Genomic DNA, 22,591 nt, shown 5'->3' on the forward strand with positions numbered 1-22,591 from the left:
AAAACATAACAGTAGAAACTATTCAAAATGAAACACAAAGAGAAAAAGGAATTTAGAAAAAATGAGAAGAGCACCAGTGAACTATGGGATAACTTCATGTGACCAAATAGACGTGTAATTGGAGTCCCCAGAGGAGAGAAGTGATGGGGGATAGAAAAAATATTTGAAGAAATAATAGCTAAAATTTTTCCAAAATTAAAAATAACAGCTGGGCACGGTGTCTCAGGCCTGTAATCCCAGCACTTTAGGAGGCCGAGGTGGGCAGATCTTGAGGTCAGGAGATTAAGAACATCCTGGCTAACACAGTGAAACCCCATCTCTACTAAAAATACAAACAAATTAGCCAGGCATGGTGGTGGCGCCTGTAGTCCCAGCTACTCAGGAGGCTGAGGCAGGAGAATTTTATGAACCTGGGAGGCAGAGCTTGCAGTGAGCTGAGATCGTGCCACTGCACTCCAGCCTGGGCGACAGAGCGAGACTCTGTCTCAAAATAAATAAAATAAAATAAAATAAAATAAAATAAAATAAAATATAAAATAAATAAAAAAATAAAATACTATAGGTCCACAGAATCAAGAAATTCAAGGAATCCCAAAAATAAGAAGAAGAAAACTACTCTGAGGCATATCATAATCAAATTGCACAAAACCATTGATAGAGAAAACTCAACAGCAGCCAGAGAAAAAAGACACTTTATATATAGGATAACTAATGTAAGAATTATATTTCTTGTCAGAAACAATATAAGCAAGAACAAAATTGAACAACACCTTGAAAGTACTAAAAGAAAACAAAAACCTGTCAACCTGGACTAGTGCAGCCAGCAAAAATGTCTTTCAAACACAAAAGTGAAATAAAGATATTTTCAGATTTACAAAAGCTGAAGGAATTCATCACTCACAGACTCACACCTCAAGAAATGTTAAAAGAGGTTCATCAAGCAGAAAGAAAATGATATCAAATGAAATAACAGATCTATACAAAGAAATGAAGGTCACTGGAAATTGTCATTATAAGGATAGATATATAAGATGTTTTCTTATTTAAATCTGTGTAAAAGACAATTGTGTAGACAATAATAATAACGGTATATTGTGAGGATGATAACATATATAAGTAAAATGTATGATAAGAGTAGCACAAAGGCAGGAAGGGAGGAATCTTAAGTATACTATTACAAGGTTCTCATGCATGAAGTAGTACTATCTTACTTGATAAGATAGACTGTGGTAAGTTAAAGATGTTTGTACTATAAACTCTAATGCAACCACTAGAATAATGGGAAAAAATAGCAAAATGTTTTATTTAAACCCAGCTATATCAATAATCAAATGTAAATGGTTTAAATGTTAAAAGCGGAAATTGGCACATCGGATAAAAAGCAAAACCCAATTATATACTGCCTTCAAAAACTTACACTTTTTTTCTGTTTCTTTACTATTGAGCTTGCTATGATTGGAAAAATTATGCTTTAAATAGGTTAAAAGTAAATGTATGAAGGTGATATACCATGCTGACATTAGCTATAATAAAGCTGAAATGGCTATATTAATATCAAAGTACACTTCAAATAATACTAACAGGGTTAAGGAAATTAATTTTATAATGATAAAGGAATCAGACAATCCTGACATGAAGCAAAAACCAATAGAACTATTAGGAGAAATAGATAAATCCAAAATTATCTATAGTCAGACTTTTAATACTCCTCTCTGTGTAATAAAAGAACAAGTAGAGAAAAAAAACAGCAAATATATAGTGGATTTGAACAACACTATGAACTAACTTGACCTAACTGACATATATAGAATACTGTCCAACATATGTAGATATACATTCTTTCCAAGTGCATGCATTTCACAAAATTAAATGTCCATTACTAAATAAAAACTCTCACCAAACTAGAAATAGAAGGGAACTTTCTAAGTCCTAAACTCTAGAAGGCATTTATTAATAGTCTACAAATAATATCATACTTAATGGTGAAAGACTAAATGCTTTCCCCTTAAGATCAGGAACAAGACAAGGATATCTGCTCTTGCCACTTTTATTCAGTATTGTATTACCAATGCAAATGGGCCAGAAAAAGAAATAAAAGGGATCTGGGTTGAAAGATTAGAACAAACACCAAGGAAAATGTATACAGGGCAAATGAGTACATGAATAGAGATGCTCAATACCATTATTTCATTAGGGAAATACAAACTAAAAGTGATTAGTAAGCTATCACTATACATATTTAAATGGCTCTGATTTTCAAAAGGCTGACCACATTAAATAGTGGTAAAGATGTAGAACAAATGGAACTTTCATATGCTGCTGGTGAAAATGCAGAATGGTTCAACTACTTTGGGTGGGGCGGGGGAGGAACTAACAAATACGCAAAATTTATATAAAGAAAACCTTAGAAGATGCCTGACCAAAATTCTGATTCATTAAAAAAATAGAGTGGACTTTGTCAAAATAAGAACTTCTGCTCTTCAAAAGATACTGGTAAGAGAACAAAAATACAGTCACAGACTATGAGAGAATAGTTTTGCATTGCTTAACAATAGGGATATGCTCTGAGAAATGAATTGTTAAGCAGTTTCATCGTCGTGCGAACATAGAATATACTTGCACAAACCTGGATGCTATAGCCTACTACACACACCTAGACCATAACCTATTCTTCCTAGGCTACAAAACTGTCCAGCATATTACTGTACTGAATACTGTAGGTAGTTCTAACACAGTGGTATTCATCTATGTAAACATATCTAAACATGGAAAAGGTACAGTAAAAAAAAAAAAAAAATGGTATAAAAGGTATATTAAAACTTGTACACCCGTATCAGGCACTTACCATGAATGGAGCTTGGAGGACCGGAAATTGCTCTGGGTGAGTCAGTAAGTGGTGAACTGCGTACCACTGTCAACATTATAAATGCTGTACACCCAGGCTACACTAAATTTATTTAAAAATTTTTCTTTCTTCAATAAGGAGTTAACCTTAGCTTACTGTAAATTTTTCACTTTATAAACTTAATTTTTTTTAACTTTTTTGACTCTTGTAGTAATACTTAGCTTAAAACACATTGTATAGCTGTAGAAAAATAATTTTTAATTTTATTTTACCTTTTAAACTCTTTTTGTTAAAAAACTTAAGACAAACACATGCATTACCCTAGGCCTACACAGACTCTAGGATCATCAGTATCACTGTCTTCCGCTTCTACTTCTGAGCCTACTGGAAGGTCTTCAGGGGCAGTTACATGCATGAATGGAGCTGTAATCTCCTATGGTAACAATGCCTTCTTCTGGAATACCTCCTGAAGGAGCTGCCTGAGGCTATTTTTTAGTTAACTTTTATTTTCGTATAAAGAATACACTCTAAAATAATGATTAAAAATATATAGTAAACACATAAACCAGTAACATAGTCAATTGTTATCAAGTATTATGTACTGTACATAATTGTATGTGCTATACTTTTATACAGTTGGCAGCACAGTAGGTTTTCTTACACCAGCATCACCACAAATGTGAGTAATGTGTTGCTCTAGGACCTTAAGACAGCTGCAATATAGCTAGGATACAGGAATTTTTTAGCTCCATTGTAGTCTTATGGGACCACAATCTATACATAGTCTGTTTTTGACCAGACGTCATTATGCGGAACATGACTATATTTGCAAATCACATAACTGACAGCATTATCTTCCAAATTGATCTGTAGATTCAACACAGTCTCTGTCAAAATCCCAGCTGCCTTTTTTGCAGAAATTGACAAATTCGTTCTAAAATTCTTACAAGAGACCCAGAATAGCCATAGCAATCTTGAAAAGAGAGAACAAAGCTGAAGGATTCACATTTCCTGATTTCAAAACTTACTACAAAGCTACAGTACTTAAGACGTCATGGTCGTGGCAGGAAGATAGACATATAGATCCATGAATTAAAATTGAGAGTACAGAAATTGACCCACCAATTTATGATGGATCGATTTTTGACAAGGGTACCAAGACAGTTCAATGGGTTTTTCAACAACTGGTGCAGGAACAGCTGGTTATCCACATAGAAAAAGGTGAAGTTGGACCCTACCTCTGTGCCATATACAAAAATTAACTTCAAGTGGATCATGGACCTAAATGTAAGAGTTAAAACTACAAAACTCTTTAAAGAAAACATAGGAGGAAATCTTCATGACCTTGGATTAGATAATACAACACCAAAAACATAAACAACAAAAGAAAAAATAGATAACTTAAACTTCATCAAAATTAAAAGATTTTTGTTTCCACACCATCAAGAAAGTGAAAAGAACAACCCACACAATGGGAGAAAATATTTGAGAATTATATATCTGCTAAAGGACTTGTATCCAGAATATAGAAAGAACTCTTAAAACTCGGAAATTAAAAGACAACATGATTTTAAAATGGACAAAGAGTTTGAATAGACATTTCTCCAAATATATACAAATGACCAGTTAGGCACATTAAAGATACTCAGTAGTCATTAGAGAAATGCTAATCAAAACTGCAATGAGATATACATCACATTGACTAGATGACTCTAACATCAAAAAGACAAACAATGGCAAGTGTTGGTGAGGATGTGTAGAAATTGGAACCCTTGTACATTGGTGGTGAAATTATGAAATCCTATAGCTACTTGAGAAGACAGTTCAGAGGTTACCCAAACTGTTTAATAGAGTTACCACATGACCCAGCAGTTTCACTCATAAGTATATATGTAAGAGAATAGAAAACATGTCCACAGAAAAATATACCATGAATGTTCACCACATCATTATTCATAGTAGCCAAAAAGAGGAAACAACCCAAATGTCCATCAGCTGATGAATGAGTAAGCAAAATGTATATCCATACAATGGAATATTGTTCATCAATGAAAAGGAATGAAGTACTGATACACTCATTGACATGGGTGAACCTTGAATCCATTTTGCAAAATGAAAGAAACTATTCACATATTGGCCACACATTATATAATTCCAAATATATGAAATGTCCAGAATAGGTAAATCCATGGAAACAGTAGATTAATGGTTTCTAGGGACTGGGCTGAGAGGGTAATGGGGAATGACTCTATTGGGGCATGGGGTTCATTTTGGGGGGATTATGGAAATGTTATAAAATTAGATAGGAATGGTGTTTACACAACTCTGAGAATATTCTAAAAATCATTGAATTGTATACCTTAAAAGGGTTAATTTTCTGTTTTGTGATTTAAACATATACCTACCATATGATTCAGCCATTTCACTCCTAGGTATTTGTGCAAAAAAAAGAAAGTATATTTCCCTACACAAAAATTTGCACTTAAATGTTTCTAGCAGCTTTATTTGTAATCGCCAAGAGCTGGGACAAACCAAATCTCCGTCGGCATGGTTATATACCACTCAACAATAAAAGGAAATGAATTATTAATATGGATGAATATCAGAGTAGTTATGCTGAGTGAAAGAAGCTAGACAAAAAAAGAAAGTACATCTTCTATGATTCCATCTAAGACTAGAAAATGCAGAGCAATCTACAGTGATAGAAAGTAGATCATTGGTTGCCTGGGTACAGAGGTCCTGGAGGGGCCAGAAGAAGAGATTACAAAAGAGCATGTGAGAGCTTGAGGATAATGGCCATGTTCATTATTTTTATTGTGGTGATACTTTCACAGGTTTATATGGTGTATATAGTAACATGAGTATATACATATGTCAAGACTTACTAAAGTGTATATAGTTCATTGTATGTCAATTGTATGAATTGATTAGTAAGTTGTCAAAATAAGAAAAAATTAACCCTCAATAGTCTGTGTGGTAGATATACATACCAATATACTGAAATATTCCACAAAGAGACAGTAAGAATATGGTAGTTTAATAGGATGTAGTAGTCCTAAAAAGACTAAAAAGGGACTAAAAAGTCCCTACCTGGAAGGGTAGGGAGTTAGAGAATTATAGGATGAGAAAACATTTAATTAACTGGCCTATATAAGGCATTCTTGTCCTTTTTTTAACTGGTATGGATCTATTTGATGCTTCATTAGAAAGTAATTTTTTCCCCTTCATCTTATCTTTCATTGTTTCTTTTGCATGCAACCATTCTTAATTATTAGGGAATAATTCAGTTGGTTGTCCCTGGCCCAGCTATAACCAATCTGAATCCAAAACATGAATTTTGGGGTTTTACTCCTAATCTGTCTAAACCTCATGCCTTGTTTTTCCCAGTCCTACACACCTCCAAGCAACGAATTCAAGATCAGTATGAAATTGGAAGCACAGGACCCCAGGAACACCACATCCACCTGTATTGCCACAGTAGTTGGACTGACAGGTGCCCGCCTTCGCCTGCGCCTTGATGGGAGCGACAACAAAAATGACTTCTGGCGGCTGGTTGACTCAGCTGAAATCCAGCCTATTGGGAACTGTGAAAAGAATGGGGGTATGCTACAGCCACCTCTTGGTGAGTAAGTAAACCCAAACTCTTTCTAGCCAATTATTAATAGTTAGCTTCCAAAAACTGAACATCCTATTATGGGGAAGCTTAGGGTACCCTGCTTATCCCTTATTTTTCATATAGTCTCCTAAAAAGGCCCACCCAAAATGAAACAAGCTGCACAATTTGGACATCTCCATCTCTACATTAGCTTATGATATCCAGGCTTATTCCAAATTCTTTCTAACAAGAAATCACACCCTTTGTTCTTCTTGGCCAGTGCCCATTTACCTGAGAGAGAGAATGGAAGGAGGTCTTGCCGTTTAACTTATCTCAAAAAGCATAAAGCTTTCACCAAATCCTATCATAATGACAAGAAATGAGAGAAAATCTGCCAGTAGAAAGCATGACTCTTATAAGGATCTCTTAATCTCCTTTCTCACTAATTCTCACCTGGTCCTTGGAGTTTTCTCACTTTGAATCCACTATTACATAAAAATCATTTTTTTAAATTTAAACTAATAACCCCACTAGGTTTTTCTTTCCAGATCAGATTCCCCTCCAGCTTTTGCCTCAATAAATCTGAGGGATTCAGCCCTTCTTATCAGTTACTGTCAATCACTATTACAGTGAGTCTCAATGGGGGACCGAGAGAGTTAAATTATGGACTTTTGACTATATTTCCTCTCAGGAAGCTGTGCTAGATTGAGAGTTAGAGAGCATGTATCATGGGCTCCCTAGGTACTTATTTAACATTTTCCCCCATTAAAAAAAATTTTGTAATGTAAAATTTCAAACATATAAAAAGGTAGAGAAAAATAGCATAGTGAATGCTCATGTAACCTTCATTGTTGAAGTCAATATAATTTTATCTATACTTGTATACACTTTCTGTCCCTACCTCCAATTGTTAAACATAGCATGATTTTATCATGAAAGTATTTAGTATATCTCTGTCATGGGCAAGGATGTCTTAAACATAACCAGACTATTATCACATAAAAATAAGCCAATGATAATATCTTAATATCAACGAATATTTTAATGTGTTTAAATTTTCCAGATTGTCTGTGTCTGTCTGTCTCTCTCTCTCTCTTTTTTTAATCAGTTTTTCAAATCTATCTAACTAGAATCCTCACATTGCAGATAGTTGATATGTCCTTTAAGTTTCTTTAAATCTACAAGTTCTTCTCTGCTCTCATTTTTTCTTGCAGTTTACTTGTTTAAAAACCTAAGTCATTTGTCTTTCAAATTTCCTAAAATTATATTTTGTTGATTGTATTCTTGTGGTATTTAACATGTTTCTGTGTCCTCTAGTTCCTAAAATTGGTAGCTAAATCTAGAGACTTGATCAGATTCAGGTTCAATTTTTTCATAAGAATATTTCGTAGGTGGTGATACTTATTTCTACAAAGAAGCATGTATAATCTGGTTATCTCTTGTTTTATAATGTAATATAATGTAGCAGCCATTGCTGCTCATCGTCTAGATCAGGGTTGACATTTTCTTGACAGATCTGATAGTGAATATTTTAGGCTTTACAGATCATACATTCTCTGTTATAATTACTTAGCTTTGTCTTTCTGCTAAGGCAGCTGTTGACAATACATAAACAAATAGGGTTGTGTTCTAATAAAACTTTATTTACAAAAACAGGTTGTCAGCCTGCCAACTGTAGTTTGCTGCCTCTGATTTAAATCTATAATTCATATGGTTACAAAATGGAAAAATTTAATCCTGCCATTCTGTCTGCATAAATTAATGGAATACATCTGTTAACATAAACTTTCATCAACTAGTTATTTTGAGATATAGTTGACACAGGAAAAACAGTTTAAATGCATGATTTATTTCTTTATTTACCAATTTTCAATGAATTGGTTTATTAGCATCCTCCAAAAATATTTAAGGAGGATTTTGTTGTTGTTGCTTAGTATCATAAGCTCCAAACTTCATACATATTTGTTGTGTTTCACTCAGTCACACCAATTGTCCTTATTGATGCTTGAATTATCCCATCTTTGGCCAGAAGGAAACTTGTCAAGTTGTCTCCTGACTCTTTTATATACTGTTTGATACTATTTGGTAGCTCTCTTGGATTTTTGCAATTTCAACATGTTCCAGGTTCATCTTATATATTTTTTGCCCCAAATATGGAATCAGCTAGTTCTTCTAGGTTCCTGGGCTCCTTTTATTGGGAAATGGTATTTAGAGACCATAATCAGAACACTAGAGTGCTCAATGCTACTAGGTTGGTTATCCTTTCTAGTCTTTTTGGTATAGAGAGGCAGGAACTACCTTTTTAAAAAGATTATTGGCCGGGCGCAGTGGCTCACACCTGTAATCCCAGCACTTTGGGAGGCCAAGGCGGGCAGATCACAAGGTCAGGAGATCGAGATCATTCTGGCCAACATGGTGAAACCCCGTCTCTACTAAAAATACAAAAATTAGCTGGGTGTTGTGGCATGTGCCTGTAGTCCCAGCTACTGGGGAGGCTGAGGCAGGAGAATCACTTGAACCCGGGAGGCGAAGGTTGCAGTGAGCCGAGATTGCACCACCGCACTCCAGCCTGGGCAACAGACTGAGACTCCGTCTAAAAAAAAAAAAAAAAAAAAAAAATTATTGGGGTAAAATATCATTGGTTCATATTGATACTTCTCACTAAGGGACCAGAGGTGTTTTTACCTACTTCATCTCTACTACCTTAAATTTGAATCTCCTTTGTACCACAACAAAACCCTAGTTCTCCATGTTAACACAATAACTCATTTGCTTTATCCCGTATCACTCATCTAATAGTCTCAGAATAACAATACCAAGACTACCACCAGTTTGATTATTGACAGTGTTTGAGTTATTTGCATTTTTTTCCTTACCCTTAAGAAAAATACAGACAAATAATGTTTTATAAGGTCATTTAGATTAGTTTCTGTCTGAGTGACTGTACCACCAACTTGATAACTAAGGTTCATTTGCTTCATTTTATTTTTTATTTTGCGGAATTGCTTTTTAAAATTTAATTTTGCTTTATAAATACATTATTTATTATATATAATTCTGAAATATATATAATTCTGAAAAGTCAAATCTATAAAACAGAGTATATACAGAGAAATCCCTTTCACCTTGTTCTTTCCTTCTGCCAGCGGTAACCACTTATTTTTAATTCTGTAGTTTATCCTTCAATTTTTTAAAAAATATAGGCGTGTGTATGTGTGTATCTATCCCCTGCCTTTTTTCATTTAGTGATATGTCCTAAAGATGACATTGCAGTAACATGGAGATGCTCTTCATTCTTACAGTGTAGTGTGTTATTTTTGCACTACTTTATGAATCACTATTTATAAGCATTTGAGAGGCTATTAAAAAATACAAGTTCTCAGGGAACATAGTGACCATGTAAATCAAGTATTTCCAAAAATTCTCCAGAAACCTACAGATCAAAAAGGAAACAATCCACCCATAACTTATGCCTGAATATAAGTAGGAGCCAAGAATGCCACAATTATCAGTTACTTGTTAATGGGGATATAAAGATCTGAAACCAGCAGAGCCAGTACCAGACCATACATAATGAAGAATTTATGTAGGTGGAAATTGTATAAAAAAGGGAGAGAACAATGGGGGCCTAACAGAACCAAAATTGCCCCCAGAATGAGATAGTCCCACCCAGAATGGGAAATACTGAGAACAGAGCTAAGATCTTGTGGATTTGAGCACAAACTATTGGAAATGGAAAGGAGAGTCAAAGTTGAAAGTGGACTGGAGATGGCAGTCCTGGGGAGAAAACTTCCTCTGTGGAAGAGGGAGACTTAACATTGAAGGAAAAAAAAGACAGCAAGGGGTAGAACTTAGGATTATACAGAATAAAAGGCATACCATTCTTCTCATCCTACATTAAACAGGCCCATCTATTAAAGAAATTGTGTTTCACTATGCCAACTCATGACCCAAGTTCCCTGCCAATAGAACCTTTTGTTTTTTGCTGGTCTGGGAAAATTTAAGATATGTAAAAATGGTAATGTGTAAGCATAAAGAAAACTTTGAAAAACCTGACCAAAAAGCATGATCAAAAAATAAGTCATAGAGTAGACTTTGTCAAAATTAAGAACTTCTGTTCTTCAATAGACACTGGTAAGAGAATGAAAATACATATTGATTTTGTATCCTGAGACTTTGCTGAAGTTGCTTATCAGCTTAAGGAGATTTGGGGCTGAGACAATGGGGTTTTCTAAATATACAATCGTGTCATCTGTGAACAGAGACAATTTGACTTCCTCTTTTCTTAATTGAATACCCTTTATTTCTTTCTCTTGCCTGATTGCCCTAGCCAGAACTTCCAATACTATGTTGAATAGGAGTGATGAGAGAGGGCATCCTTGTCTTGTGCCAGTTTTGAAAGGGAATGCTTCCAGTTTTTCCCATTCGGTATGATATTGGCTGTGGGTTTGTCATAAATAGCTCTTATTATTTTGAGATACATCCCATCAATACCTAATTTATTGAGAGTTTTTAGCATGAAGCGCTGTTGAATTTTGTCAAAGGCCTTTTCTGCATCTGTTAAGATAATCGTGTGGTTTTTGTCATTGGTTCTGTTTATGTGATGGATTACGTTTATTGATTTGCGTATGTTGAACCAGCCTTGCATCTCAGGGATAAAGCCAACTTGATTGTGGTGGATAAGCTTTTTGATGTGCTGCTGGATTCGGTTTGTCAGTGTTTTATTGAGGATTTTTGCATCGATGTTCATCAGGGATATTGGTCTAAAATTCTCTTTATTTGTTGTGTCTCTGCTAGGCTTTGGTATAAGGGTGATGCTGGCCTCATAAAATGAGTTAGGGAGGATTCCCTCTGTTTCTTTTGCTTCGAATCGTTTCAGAAGGAATGGTACCAGCTCCTCTTTGTATCTCTGGTAGAATTTGACTATGAATCCATCTGGTCCTGGACTTTTTTTGGTTGGTAGGCTATTAATTATTGCCTGAATTTCAGAGCCTGTTATTGGTCTATTCAGAGATTCAGCTTCTTCCTGATTTAGTCTTGGGAGAGGGTATGTGTCCAGGAATTTATCCATTTCTTTTAGATTTTCTAGTTTATTTGCATAGAGGCGTTTATAGTATTCTCTGATGGTAGTTTGTATTTCTGTGGGATCGGTGGTGAGATCCCCTTTATCATTTTTTATTGCATCCATTTGATTCTTCTCTCTTTTCTTCTTTATTAGTCTTGCTAGCAGTCTATATTTTGTTGATCTTTAAAAAAAAAAAAAACAGTTCCTGGATTTATTGATTTTTTTGAAGGGTTTATTGTGTTTCTGTCTCCTTCAGTTCTGCACTAATCTTAGTTATTTCTCGTCTTCTGCTAACTTTTGAATTTGTTTGCTCTCGCTTCTCTAGTTCTTTTTGTTGTGATGTTAGGGTGTCGATTTTAGATCTTTTCTGCTTTCTCTTGAGTGAACTCCCATTCACAATTGACACAAAAAGAATAAAATACCTAGGAATCCAACTTACAAAGGATATGAAGGACCTCTTCAAGGAGAACTACAAACCACTGCTCAACGAAATAAAAGGACACAAACAAATGGAAGAACATTCCACACTCATGGATAGGAAGAATCAATATCATGAAAATGGCCATACTGCCCAAAGTAATCTATAGGTTCAGTGCTATCCCCATCAAGCTATCACTGACTTTCTTCACAGAATTGGAAAAAAAACTACTTTAAATTTCATATGGAACCAAAAAAGAGCCCACATGACCAAGGCAATCCTAAGCAAAAAGGACAAAGCTGGAGGCATCACGCTACCTGACTTCAAACTGTACTACAAGGCTACAGTAACCAAAACAGCATGGTACTGGTACCAAAACAGATATATAGACCAATGGAACAGTACAGAGGCCTCAGAAATAATACCACACATCTACAACCATCTGATCTTTGACAAACCTGACAAAAACAAGAAATGGGGAAAAGATTCCCTATTTAATAAATGGTGCTGGGAAAACTGGCTGGCCATATGTAGAAACCTGATACTGGACTTCCTTACACCTTATACAAAAATTAACTCAAGATGGATTAAAGACTTAAATGTAAAACCTAAACCTGTAAAAACCCTAGAAGAAAACCTGGGCAGTACCATTCAGGACATAGGCATGGGCAAAGACTTCATGACTAAAACACCAAAAGCAATGGCAACAAAAGCCAAAATTGACAAATGGGATCTAATTAAAATAAAGAGCTTCTGCACAGCAAAAGAAACTATCAGCAGAGTGAACAGGCAACCTACAGAATAGGTGGAAATTTTTGCAATCTACCCATCTGACAAAGGGCTAATATCCAGAATCTACAAAGAAAAACAAATTTACAAGAAAAACACAATCCCATCAAAAAGTGGGCAACAGATATGAACAGACACTTCTCAAAAGAAGACATTTATGCAGCCAACAGACATATGAAAAAATGCTCATCATCACTGGTCATTAGAGAAACGCAAATCAAAATCACAGTGAGATACCATCTCACGCCAGTTAGAATGGTGATCATTAAAAAGTCAGGAAACAATAGATGCTGGAAAGGATGTGGAGAAATAGGAATGCTTTTACAGTTCACCCATTGTGGAAGACAGTGTGGCAATTCCTCAAGGATCTGGAACTAGAAATACCATTTGACCCAGCGATCCCATTACTGGGTATATACCCAAAGGATTATAAATCATGCCACTATAAAGACACATGCACATGTATGTTTATTGCAGCACTATTCACAATAGCAAAGAATTGGACCAACCCAAATATCCATCAATAATAGACTGGATAAAGAAAATGCACATATACACCATGGAATACTATGCAGCCCTAAAAAATGATGAGTTCATGTCCTTTGCAGGGACATGGATGAAGCTGGAAACCATCATTTTCAGCAAACTATCACAAGGACAGAAAACCAAACACTGCATGTTCTCATAAGTGCGAGTTGAACAATGAGAACACGTGGACACAGGGAAAGGAACATCACACACCGGAGCCTGCTTGGGGTCCGGCTGGGGGAGAGATAGCATTAGGAGAAATACCTAATGTAAATGATGAGTTGATGGGTGCAGCAAACCAACATGGCACCTGTATACCTATGTGACAAACCTGCACGTTGTGCACATGTACCCCAGAATTTAAAGTATAATAAAAAATAATAATAGTTGAAAAATTTAAAGAAAATACAAGCCACAGACTAGGAGGAAATATTTGCAAATCACTTAACTATCAGTAATATTCTCCAAATTGATCTATAGATGTATTGCAGTCCCTATCAAAATCCCAACTGCCTATTTTGCAGAAATTGACAAATTGGTTCTAAAATTCTTATAAGGGACCCAGAATAGTCATAGCAATCTTCAAAAGGGAAAACAAAGGTGGAGGACTCACATTTTCTGGTTTCAAAACTTACTACAAAGCTATAGTACTGAAGACATTGTGGTTCTGGCATGAAGACAGACATATAGATCTGTGAATTAGAATTAAGAGTACAGAAATGAACCTACCAATTTATGGTCAATTGATTTTTCACAAGGATGCCAAGACAGTTCAGTGTGATTTTCAACAGCTGGTGCAGGAACAACTGGATATTCACATAGAAAAAAATGAAGTTGGACCCTACCTCTATGCCATATACAAAAATTAATTTCAAGTGGATCATGGACCTAAATGTAAGAGCTAAAATGAGAAAACTCTTTGAAGAAAACAGGAGGAAATCTTCATGACCTTGGATTAGATAATACAGCACCCAAAGCACAAAAAAACAAAATAAAAAATAGATAACTTGAACTTCATTAAAACTAAAAAGCTTCATCATCAAGAAGTGAAAAGACAGCTCACACAATGGGAAAAAATAGCCAAATCCATGTAAGCAGAAAGCAGATTTGTGGTTTCCAGAGTCCAGCTTGAAGTGGAGATGGGGAGTGGCTGCTAATAGGTATTGGGCCTCTTTTTGGAGGAGTGATGAAAATATTTTAAAATTAGATAAAGTGATGTTTGCACACTTTGTATATTCACAGAGTACTAAAAGCCAGTGAACTATATACTTAAAAGAGTAAATTTTACGGTGTGTGAATTGTATCTTAGTGAAGCTAATTTTTTATACTTACATATCTAATTCAGTAATGCTAGAAAAATGACATATACACATGCAAAAAAATGAAGTTGGAACTTAACCTTACACTATATACAAAAATTAACTCAAAATGTATCAAAGGCCTGAATGTGGGGGCTAAATCCATAAAACTCTTAGAAGAAAAGATTTATGACATTAGATTTGAATATGACACCAAAAGCACCGGCAACAAAAGAAAAAAAAATACATAAATTAGACTACATCAAAATTCAAAACTTTTGTGCATCAAAGGACACTATTGACATAGTGAAAAGGCAGCCCACAGAATTAGAAAAAAAATTCACGAAACATATATCTGATAAGGGGTTAACATTCAAAAAATATTTTTAAAAACTCCTACAACTGTGTTATTCAAGGTTTATGATATTTAAAAAATTAAAAATAAAAACTCCTAAACCTCAACAACAAAAAACCCATTTCAAAAATAAGCAAAGGACTTGAATAGATTTTTTTCCCAGAGAAGATGTACAAATGGCCAATTAGCACATGAAAATATGTTCACGATCACTAATCATTAGGGAACTACAAATTAAAACTGCATCGAGATGACACTTCACATTCATTAGGATGGGTATTAGGAAAAAAACAAAATAACAAGTGTTGATGAAGATGTGGAGAAATGGGAATGTCTGTTGCTGGTAGGAATGTAAAATGAGAGTTTCTCAGAAAGTTAAAAATACTATGCACCTGTAGTCCCAACTACCTGGAAGGCTAAGGCAGGAGGATTGCTTGAACCCAGGAGTTTGAGGCCAGCCTGGGCAACATAGTGAGACCCAACCTATTTTCTTAAAAAGTAAAAGTAGAATTCTGTGATTCAGCAGTTCCATTTCTGGGTATATACTCAGAAGGACTGAAAGCAGGGACTTGAGCAGATATTTGAATACCCATGTTTAGCAGCATTAGTCACAATAGCCAAAAGGTGGAAGCCACTCAAGTGTCCATTGATGGAAGAATGGATAAAGAAAATGTCACACATATGCACACGCAGAAAGAGAGTGGGGCTGGGGAAGAGAGAGAGATGCAATAGGAATATTATTCAATCTTAAAGAGGAAGGAAATTATAACACATGCTACAACATAGGTGAACCTTGAAGACATGCTAAGTGAAATAAGCCGGTTATAAAAGCACAAATATTGTATGATTTCACTTAGATGAGATATCTACAGAAGTCAAATTTATAGAGACAGAAAGTACAATAGTAGTTGCCAGGATCTGGGGGAGGAGAAAGTGAAGAGGTTGATAATAGGTACAGAGTTTCAGTTGGGGAAAATGAAAATGTTCTGGAGATGGATGGTGGTGATAGTTGCCCAATAACGTGAATGGACTTAATGTCACAGAACTGTACACTTTAAAATGATTAAAACTGTAAATTTGATATATATTTTACCACAATAAAAAATTACCAGGTATGCAAACAAGCAAGAGAAAAACTAACCAATTATAATTAGAATCCAGAAATAACACAGATTATAGAATTAATAGACAAGGACATTAAAGCAGTTGTTTATATTGCATATGTTCAAGAAGACAGAGGAAATCATGAGCATCATAAGTAGAGAAATGTAGGATTTAGATTTAAAAGAACCAAATTGAACTTCAGAGGTAGAACATACAATATAATATCTCAAGTGAAGAATAAACTGAATGGATCCACAACATATTACTGTTGGAATTCCTGCAGGAGGAAGATCAGCAAACTTAAAAACAGCAGTATAAACTATCCAAATGAAACACAGAGAGAAAAAGAACTGAAAAAGAAAGCATCAGTGAGCCATGGAACAACTTCACATAGCCTATAACATATATAACTGGAGTCCTGAAGGAGAGATAAGGAGCACATAAGAAGTTATTAGAAAATTAATGCTTGAAAAGTTTTCAAATACTATGAAAACTATAACTTCACAAATCAGAGAAGCTCAATGAACCCCAAGCAGGAGAAATATGAAATAAACCACACAAGGCACATCATCATCAAATTGCTGAAAACCCATGATAAAGAGAAAAGTCTTAAGAGCAGCCAGAGAAAAACAAGCACATGATATATAGAAGAACAAAGAATGACAGCAACTTCTCGTCAGAAACAATGCAAGCCAGAATACAGTGGAGCAGCATTTTTAAGTTCTAAAAGGAAAAGAAGTTGTTAAGCTAGACTTCTATATCAAGCAAGAATGTCCTTCAAAAATAGAAATGAAGACATTTGCAGACATATAAAAGCTTAGAGAATTAATCACAAGCATATCAGTCCTACAAGAAATGTTAAGTGAAGTCTTTCAAGCAGGAAGAAAATGATAACATGGAAAAAATGGATCTCTGCAAAGCAATGAGGAAAATTTGTAGGTAAATATAATAAAATTTGTAGTGTGTATATATAATAATCCAAAAATAGCTAGGACTCCTAAAAAAGAAGAGTGATGTGCAGAGAGTAATCCCATTAGCTATTAAAACATACTTTAAAGCCTCTGTAATTAAAATTATATGGAACTGGCACATGAATAGGCAGACTGAGCAGTGTAAAATAAATAGCAAATCCAGAGATAGATCTGACTGTATGTGAAAATCTGCTATATGATAAAGGTAGTGTGGTAGTCTGCTGGGGCTATCAGTGAAATACCACAGACTGTCTGGCTTAAACAACAGGATTTTTTTTTCTCACAGTTCTGAAGGCTGGAAAGTCCAAGGTCAAGGTTCTGGCAGGGCTTGGTTTCTGGTGAGGGTCCTCTTCTTGCTTGCAGACAGCCATCTTATGGCTGCCGTCTCACTGTGTTCTCACAGGAGAAGGAAGAAGGAAGGGAGAGAAGTGGAGGGAGGGAGAGAGCTCTTCCTCTTCTTATAAGGCCATAGTTCTATCAAATTAGGGCTCTACCCCATGACTTCACTTAAACTTCATCATCTCCTAACAACCCTGTCTCCAGGTACAGTTATATTGGGGATTAGGACTTCAACATATTAATTTGGGGGATGGAGATTCAGTCCATAGTGGTTGGCATATTAAATTGTATAAAATTGACTTTTTCATAAATGACATTGGGATAAGTTAATAGCCATTAGGAAAAGATACAATTGAATCCATATATCACAGCATATGTCAGAATAAACTGCACATGAATTAGAGATCAAAATGTAAAAAAAAATGACTATATAAGTACTAGGAAAACACAAATTCCTTTATAAACTTGGGGTGGGGAAAGCCGTTTTAAATATGACTCAAAATCTAAATAGACTGATAAATTTGACTTTGTAAAACGTTTTTAGGGGAAAAAAAATACTCCAAGCAAAGCTAAAAGACAAATGATAAGTGGGAGAAAATATTTGCAACATAAAGCACAGATAACTCTCCCTAATTCATAGAGAACACTCATAAATAGAAAAATTTTTAAAGACTAAAACCTATAGAAAAATGATCTTAAGGCATGAACAGTTGACAGAAGATATACAAATGGTCCTCAGACATATGAAAATTCACACCACTCATAATAAAATAAGTGCAGATTAAAACCACAGTAAGATATTCTTTCTTACCAGATTGACCAAAATTCAAAAGCTTGAGGAGACAGCAAGGCTGTGGGGAAATAAGCATTCTCATTTTTTTTTGCTAGGAACATGCAGAATGGTACAATTCACACTGGAGAGGGAGGGCATACAATTCAGCAGTATCTGAGAAAAAACACATATGCATGTATTAGTTGACCCAGGGATCCCACTTCAGGAATTTGATTTTAAAGATACACTTCCACAAAAATAAAGCAACATACACATGGTTATTTTTTTGCAACATTAAGAGACTGATTGAATGTAATATAGTACATTCACACAATGAAGTACTATTCAACCATAAAATAGAATGAGGAAGATCTCTGTAAACTAATATGGAGTGATTTCTAAGATATATCATTAATGTGAAAAAAGAAAGTTGCAAAAAGTATATATAATACGCTAACTTTTGAGAAAAAGAAGGGGAAATATGTATGTATACACATATACACATATATAACACATGAGAGTATATATTTTAAATTTATTTTTGTAAAAAGAAACACAGGAATTTCAAGCCAGAAAATAATGAAAAGATCACCCATTAGGCATGTCTTGGAATAATGTAGAAAGTACTAGGTTAAGAGTGAGGCTTTTGAGAATACCTTTTAATATTCTTTTGACTTTTGAATTAAATATTTTACTTAATAAATAAAATTAAACTAAAAAAGATGAACAAAGCAAACCGTAAAATTGGTTAGAAACAAACAAAACTGAATCAAACGGATATAATAACCACATTGAAAAAACTATTAATTCAAATAAATTTTTAACAAAGAACCTTCACAGTACACCTTTAATATGGGGCATATTCTAAGGAAAAAATGGACTGCAAAGAAATTTTGACTGCTTAATAATGTTTGTGGTTTGGGCATGGTTATCTGAGACTAATTTGAAAATACTGAAAATAGAGCAAATGAATAAATAAGACTCTAATATGGAAAAAGATGAGGAAGAACCCTGTAGTACTGGATTTGAATTGGAGAATATCTGTATCTACTCTGGCCTTTAAAATATATTTATATGTATGCATCCTATTCAAGTAATACATATATGTAACATATGATTTGTATGTGTGTGTGTATGTACGTATGTATTTTCCAAGCACTGTTCATTGAAAAGGCCTAGAAGCAATTACATCTCAGTAGCAATGAGGACACCTTGATTTTGGTTTCTAAAAATCACCTGATACACCTGTAATCCCAACACTTTGGGAAGCTGAGGCAGGAGGACCCCTTGAGCCTAGGAGTTTGAGACTAGCCTGGGCAACATGGCAAGACCGCCATCTCTACTGGAAAACATTAAAAATGAGCTGGACATGGTGTCACGCACCTGTGGTCCCAGCTACTTGGGAGACTGAGGTGGGAGTATCCCCTTGAGTCTGGGAGGTTGAGGCTGCAGTGAGCCATGATCATGCTATTGCACTGCAGCCTGGGTGACAGAGTAAAACCCCTTCTCAAAAAAAAAAAAAAAAATTAAAGTTGGAGGGAAGACATCTCCTTTACAGATTGCCAGCCGATAAATACAGAAGGAATGAGGCGGCCAGGCGCAGTGGCTCACGCTTGTAATCCCAGCACTTTGGGAGGCCGAGGCAGGCGGATCACGAGGTCAGGAGATCGAGACCACGGTGAAACCCCGTCTCTACTAAAAATACAAAAAATTAGACGGGCGTGGTGGCGGGCGCCTGTAGTCCCAGCTACTTGGAGAGGCTGAGGCAGGAGAATGGCGTGAACCCGGGAGGCGGAGCTTGCAGTGAGCCGAGATCGCGCCACTGCAGTCCAGCCTGGGTGACAGAGCGAGACTCCGTCTCAAAAATGAGGCTGGGCACAGTGGCTCACACCTATTAATCCCAGCACTTTGGGAGGCTGAGATGGGTGGATCACATGAGCCCAGGAGTTTGAGACCAGCCTGGGCAACATGGTGAAACTCTGTCCCTACAAAAAAATACAAAAATTATCTGGGCATGATGACACACACCTGTAGCGCCACCTACTCCGGAGGCTGAAAAGGAAGAATCAACTGAGCCCGGGAAGTCAAGGCTGCAGTGAGCGGAGATCTCGCCACTGAATTTCAGCCTGGGGGACAAAGCGAAACCCTGTCTCAAAAAAATATATAGAAGGAATGAGAGAAAATTACTTTTTTGCAACTATTTTAATAATTGAGTCAGGCAAGAGTAACCAATAAATGCTAAAACTATTAGGTAAAAAAACATACTGAGGAATAGGATATTCACAGTCTCAAAGTTTCTCTCCACTGATTGCCTGTTAATTACAAAGGGAAATTACAGTGAAGAACACTGTCAGTCACCTCTTAACATGTGATCAAATTTTGTGTCTTCAATAATTAGACAAACTGACATTATGTGCCTCCTGCAGTATTGCAATGAGAAATACTCCACATCACCTGTATAGTATTTTTTATCAAATCTCTTTAGCAGGCCAGGTCTAGCAGTTTATGCCTGTAATCCTAGCCAGCACTTTGGGAGGCTGAGGCGGAATGATTACTTGAGGCCAGAAATTCAAGACCAGCCTGGGCAATATAGCAAGCCCCCCATCACTACAAAAAATAGAAAAGTGGGCCAGTTGTGGTGGTACACACCTTTAGTCCTAGTTGCTCAGGAGGATCACCTAAGCCCAGGAGGTGAAGGCTGCCGTGAGCCATGATTGCACCACTGCACACCAGCCTGGGCAACAGAGCAAGACCCTGTCTCAAAATAAATAAATAAATAAATAAATAAATAAATAAATAAATAAGCTCTTCAGCATGAATGTAATTATGAGGAAACAATCAGAAGAAGTCCAAACTATGGGACATTCTGTAAAACATAATCCAGACTCCTCAAAAATGTCAGCGTCATACAAAGCAAACAAAAGGCAACAGGACTATTCTACATTAATTCTACGTTAAAGGAGACTGAAGAAACATGACAACCAATTGCAGTATGTGGTTCTTGATTGGATCGTGTGTTTAAAAATCAACAGTTTTAAAGAACATTTTAGGGACAAATGAAAATATTTTTAATTAAATTTCCTGAGTGTGATAATACTGCAATTTTGTAGGAGAATGTCTTTTTTCAAATATACTGATATATTTAGGGGTGAAGTGTCATAACATCTCCAACTTTCACATAGTTCAGTGGTGGAAGTATTAATATATGTAGATGAAAAGCAGATGTGGGAAAATGGTAATAGTTGTTGAATCTAGTTGAAGGGTACATAATTGTTCATTATATAGTTTCTGCTATTTTCTCTAGGTTTATAACTTTTTAAAATAAAATTAAATAAAATTATATATATAATTGTACATATGTGTGTGTGTCCATGTTCCCCAGGCCTTCTCTGGACTTCTTTCTAGAGTTGCTGAATCAGAAGCTCTAGGTAATGGGGCTTGGGATTCTGCATGGCAAAATGGCTCTTTTGAGATTCTGACACAACTGGTCTATATTTGGAAAACATTGCTCTGGAAGAGCATCCTTTTCCATTAAAATCTTGTATGGTGTATATGTATACGTATGTGTGTTCTGTTCTCATAAGGGGTATTACTCCCTTGCAGTGGAGTCCTCCAAGGATAAAACATGTAGTAGAGTAGAATGATTCTCCTCACTTATCTCAAAGCTGCCACTCTTCTCCTCACAGCTCCCTGTTATTACTGCCTGATTCTTCTACTTAATACTGTGATTGTTTCTTCTAAAGAGGGCTGACTAGAGCATAGTTCTCAAACTTGGCTACCTGTTAAAATCACCTAGGGAGCTCTTAAAATTTTCAGGGTCTAGGCCTTAACTTCAGATCAGTTAAATAAGGATTTCTGGGAGTGGATCTGCTGTATTCTTTAATGTTCCCCAGGGGATTCCAGTGTCCAAGTTTGAGAGTCACTGAGCTAGAGTAGAAGCTAGCCTCTAATGAGGCCCCTAGTCAAGTGAGTCAGGATCTCAGTGTAAACTGCTTACCCAGCAAATTTGGTCACATGCTTTAGTATATACAGTGACTTGAAAGGAATCCTTTGTATGTTTCTGTCACTGATCAATTCCTGGTGTTAATGCTTTTCTGTTACTTGCCACCAGAGGGCATGGACTATGATTAGATTATAGTCCTGCTGCTCCACATGTATGTATGTATGTATTGAGGCAGAGTCTCGCTGTGTCACTCAGGCTGGAATGCAGTGGCACAATCATAGCTCACTGCAGCCTCGACATCCCCAGGCTACAGCAGTCATCCTGCATGAGCCTCCCACGTAGCTGGGACTACAAGCACACACCACCACACCCAGCTAATTTTTTGTAGAAACGGTCTCACTGTGTTGCCCAGGCTGGTCTTTAAATTTTGGGCTGAAGTGATCCTCCTGTGTCAGTCTCCCAAAATGCTGGGGTTACAGGTGAAAGCCACTGTGCCCAGCCTGCAGCTCCACTCTTAAATCCAGTTTCATCAGTTAGCCAGTTTAAATAGATGGACCCTAGCTTATCCA

General features: G+C 36.0%; 1 protein-coding gene across 14 annotated transcripts in view; it reads left to right on the forward strand.

Moving 5' to 3' along the window:
- The window catches only part of SCMH1 (Scm polycomb group protein homolog 1), a 205,918-nt gene that overhangs the window by 93,443 nt on the left and 89,884 nt on the right, over positions 1-22,591 (forward strand). For 12 of the 14 annotated variants that reach the window (XM_055254815.2, XM_055254817.2, XM_063625167.1 and 9 more), the window contains one exon: positions 6,233-6,467. In XM_055254815.2, coding sequence (XP_055110790.1) covers positions 6,233-6,467 — 235 coding nt within the window. Of the gene's footprint in view, positions 1-6,232; positions 6,472-22,591 lie in introns of all 14 variants that reach the window. The other 2 variants (XM_055254824.2, XM_063625168.1) reach the window with 1 other exon arrangement.

The sequence above is a fragment of the Symphalangus syndactylus genome, chromosome 12 (genome assembly GCF_028878055.3).
Source record: "Symphalangus syndactylus isolate Jambi chromosome 12, NHGRI_mSymSyn1-v2.1_pri, whole genome shotgun sequence".
In the NCBI taxonomy this organism is placed as follows: domain Eukaryota; kingdom Metazoa; phylum Chordata; class Mammalia; order Primates; family Hylobatidae; genus Symphalangus; species Symphalangus syndactylus.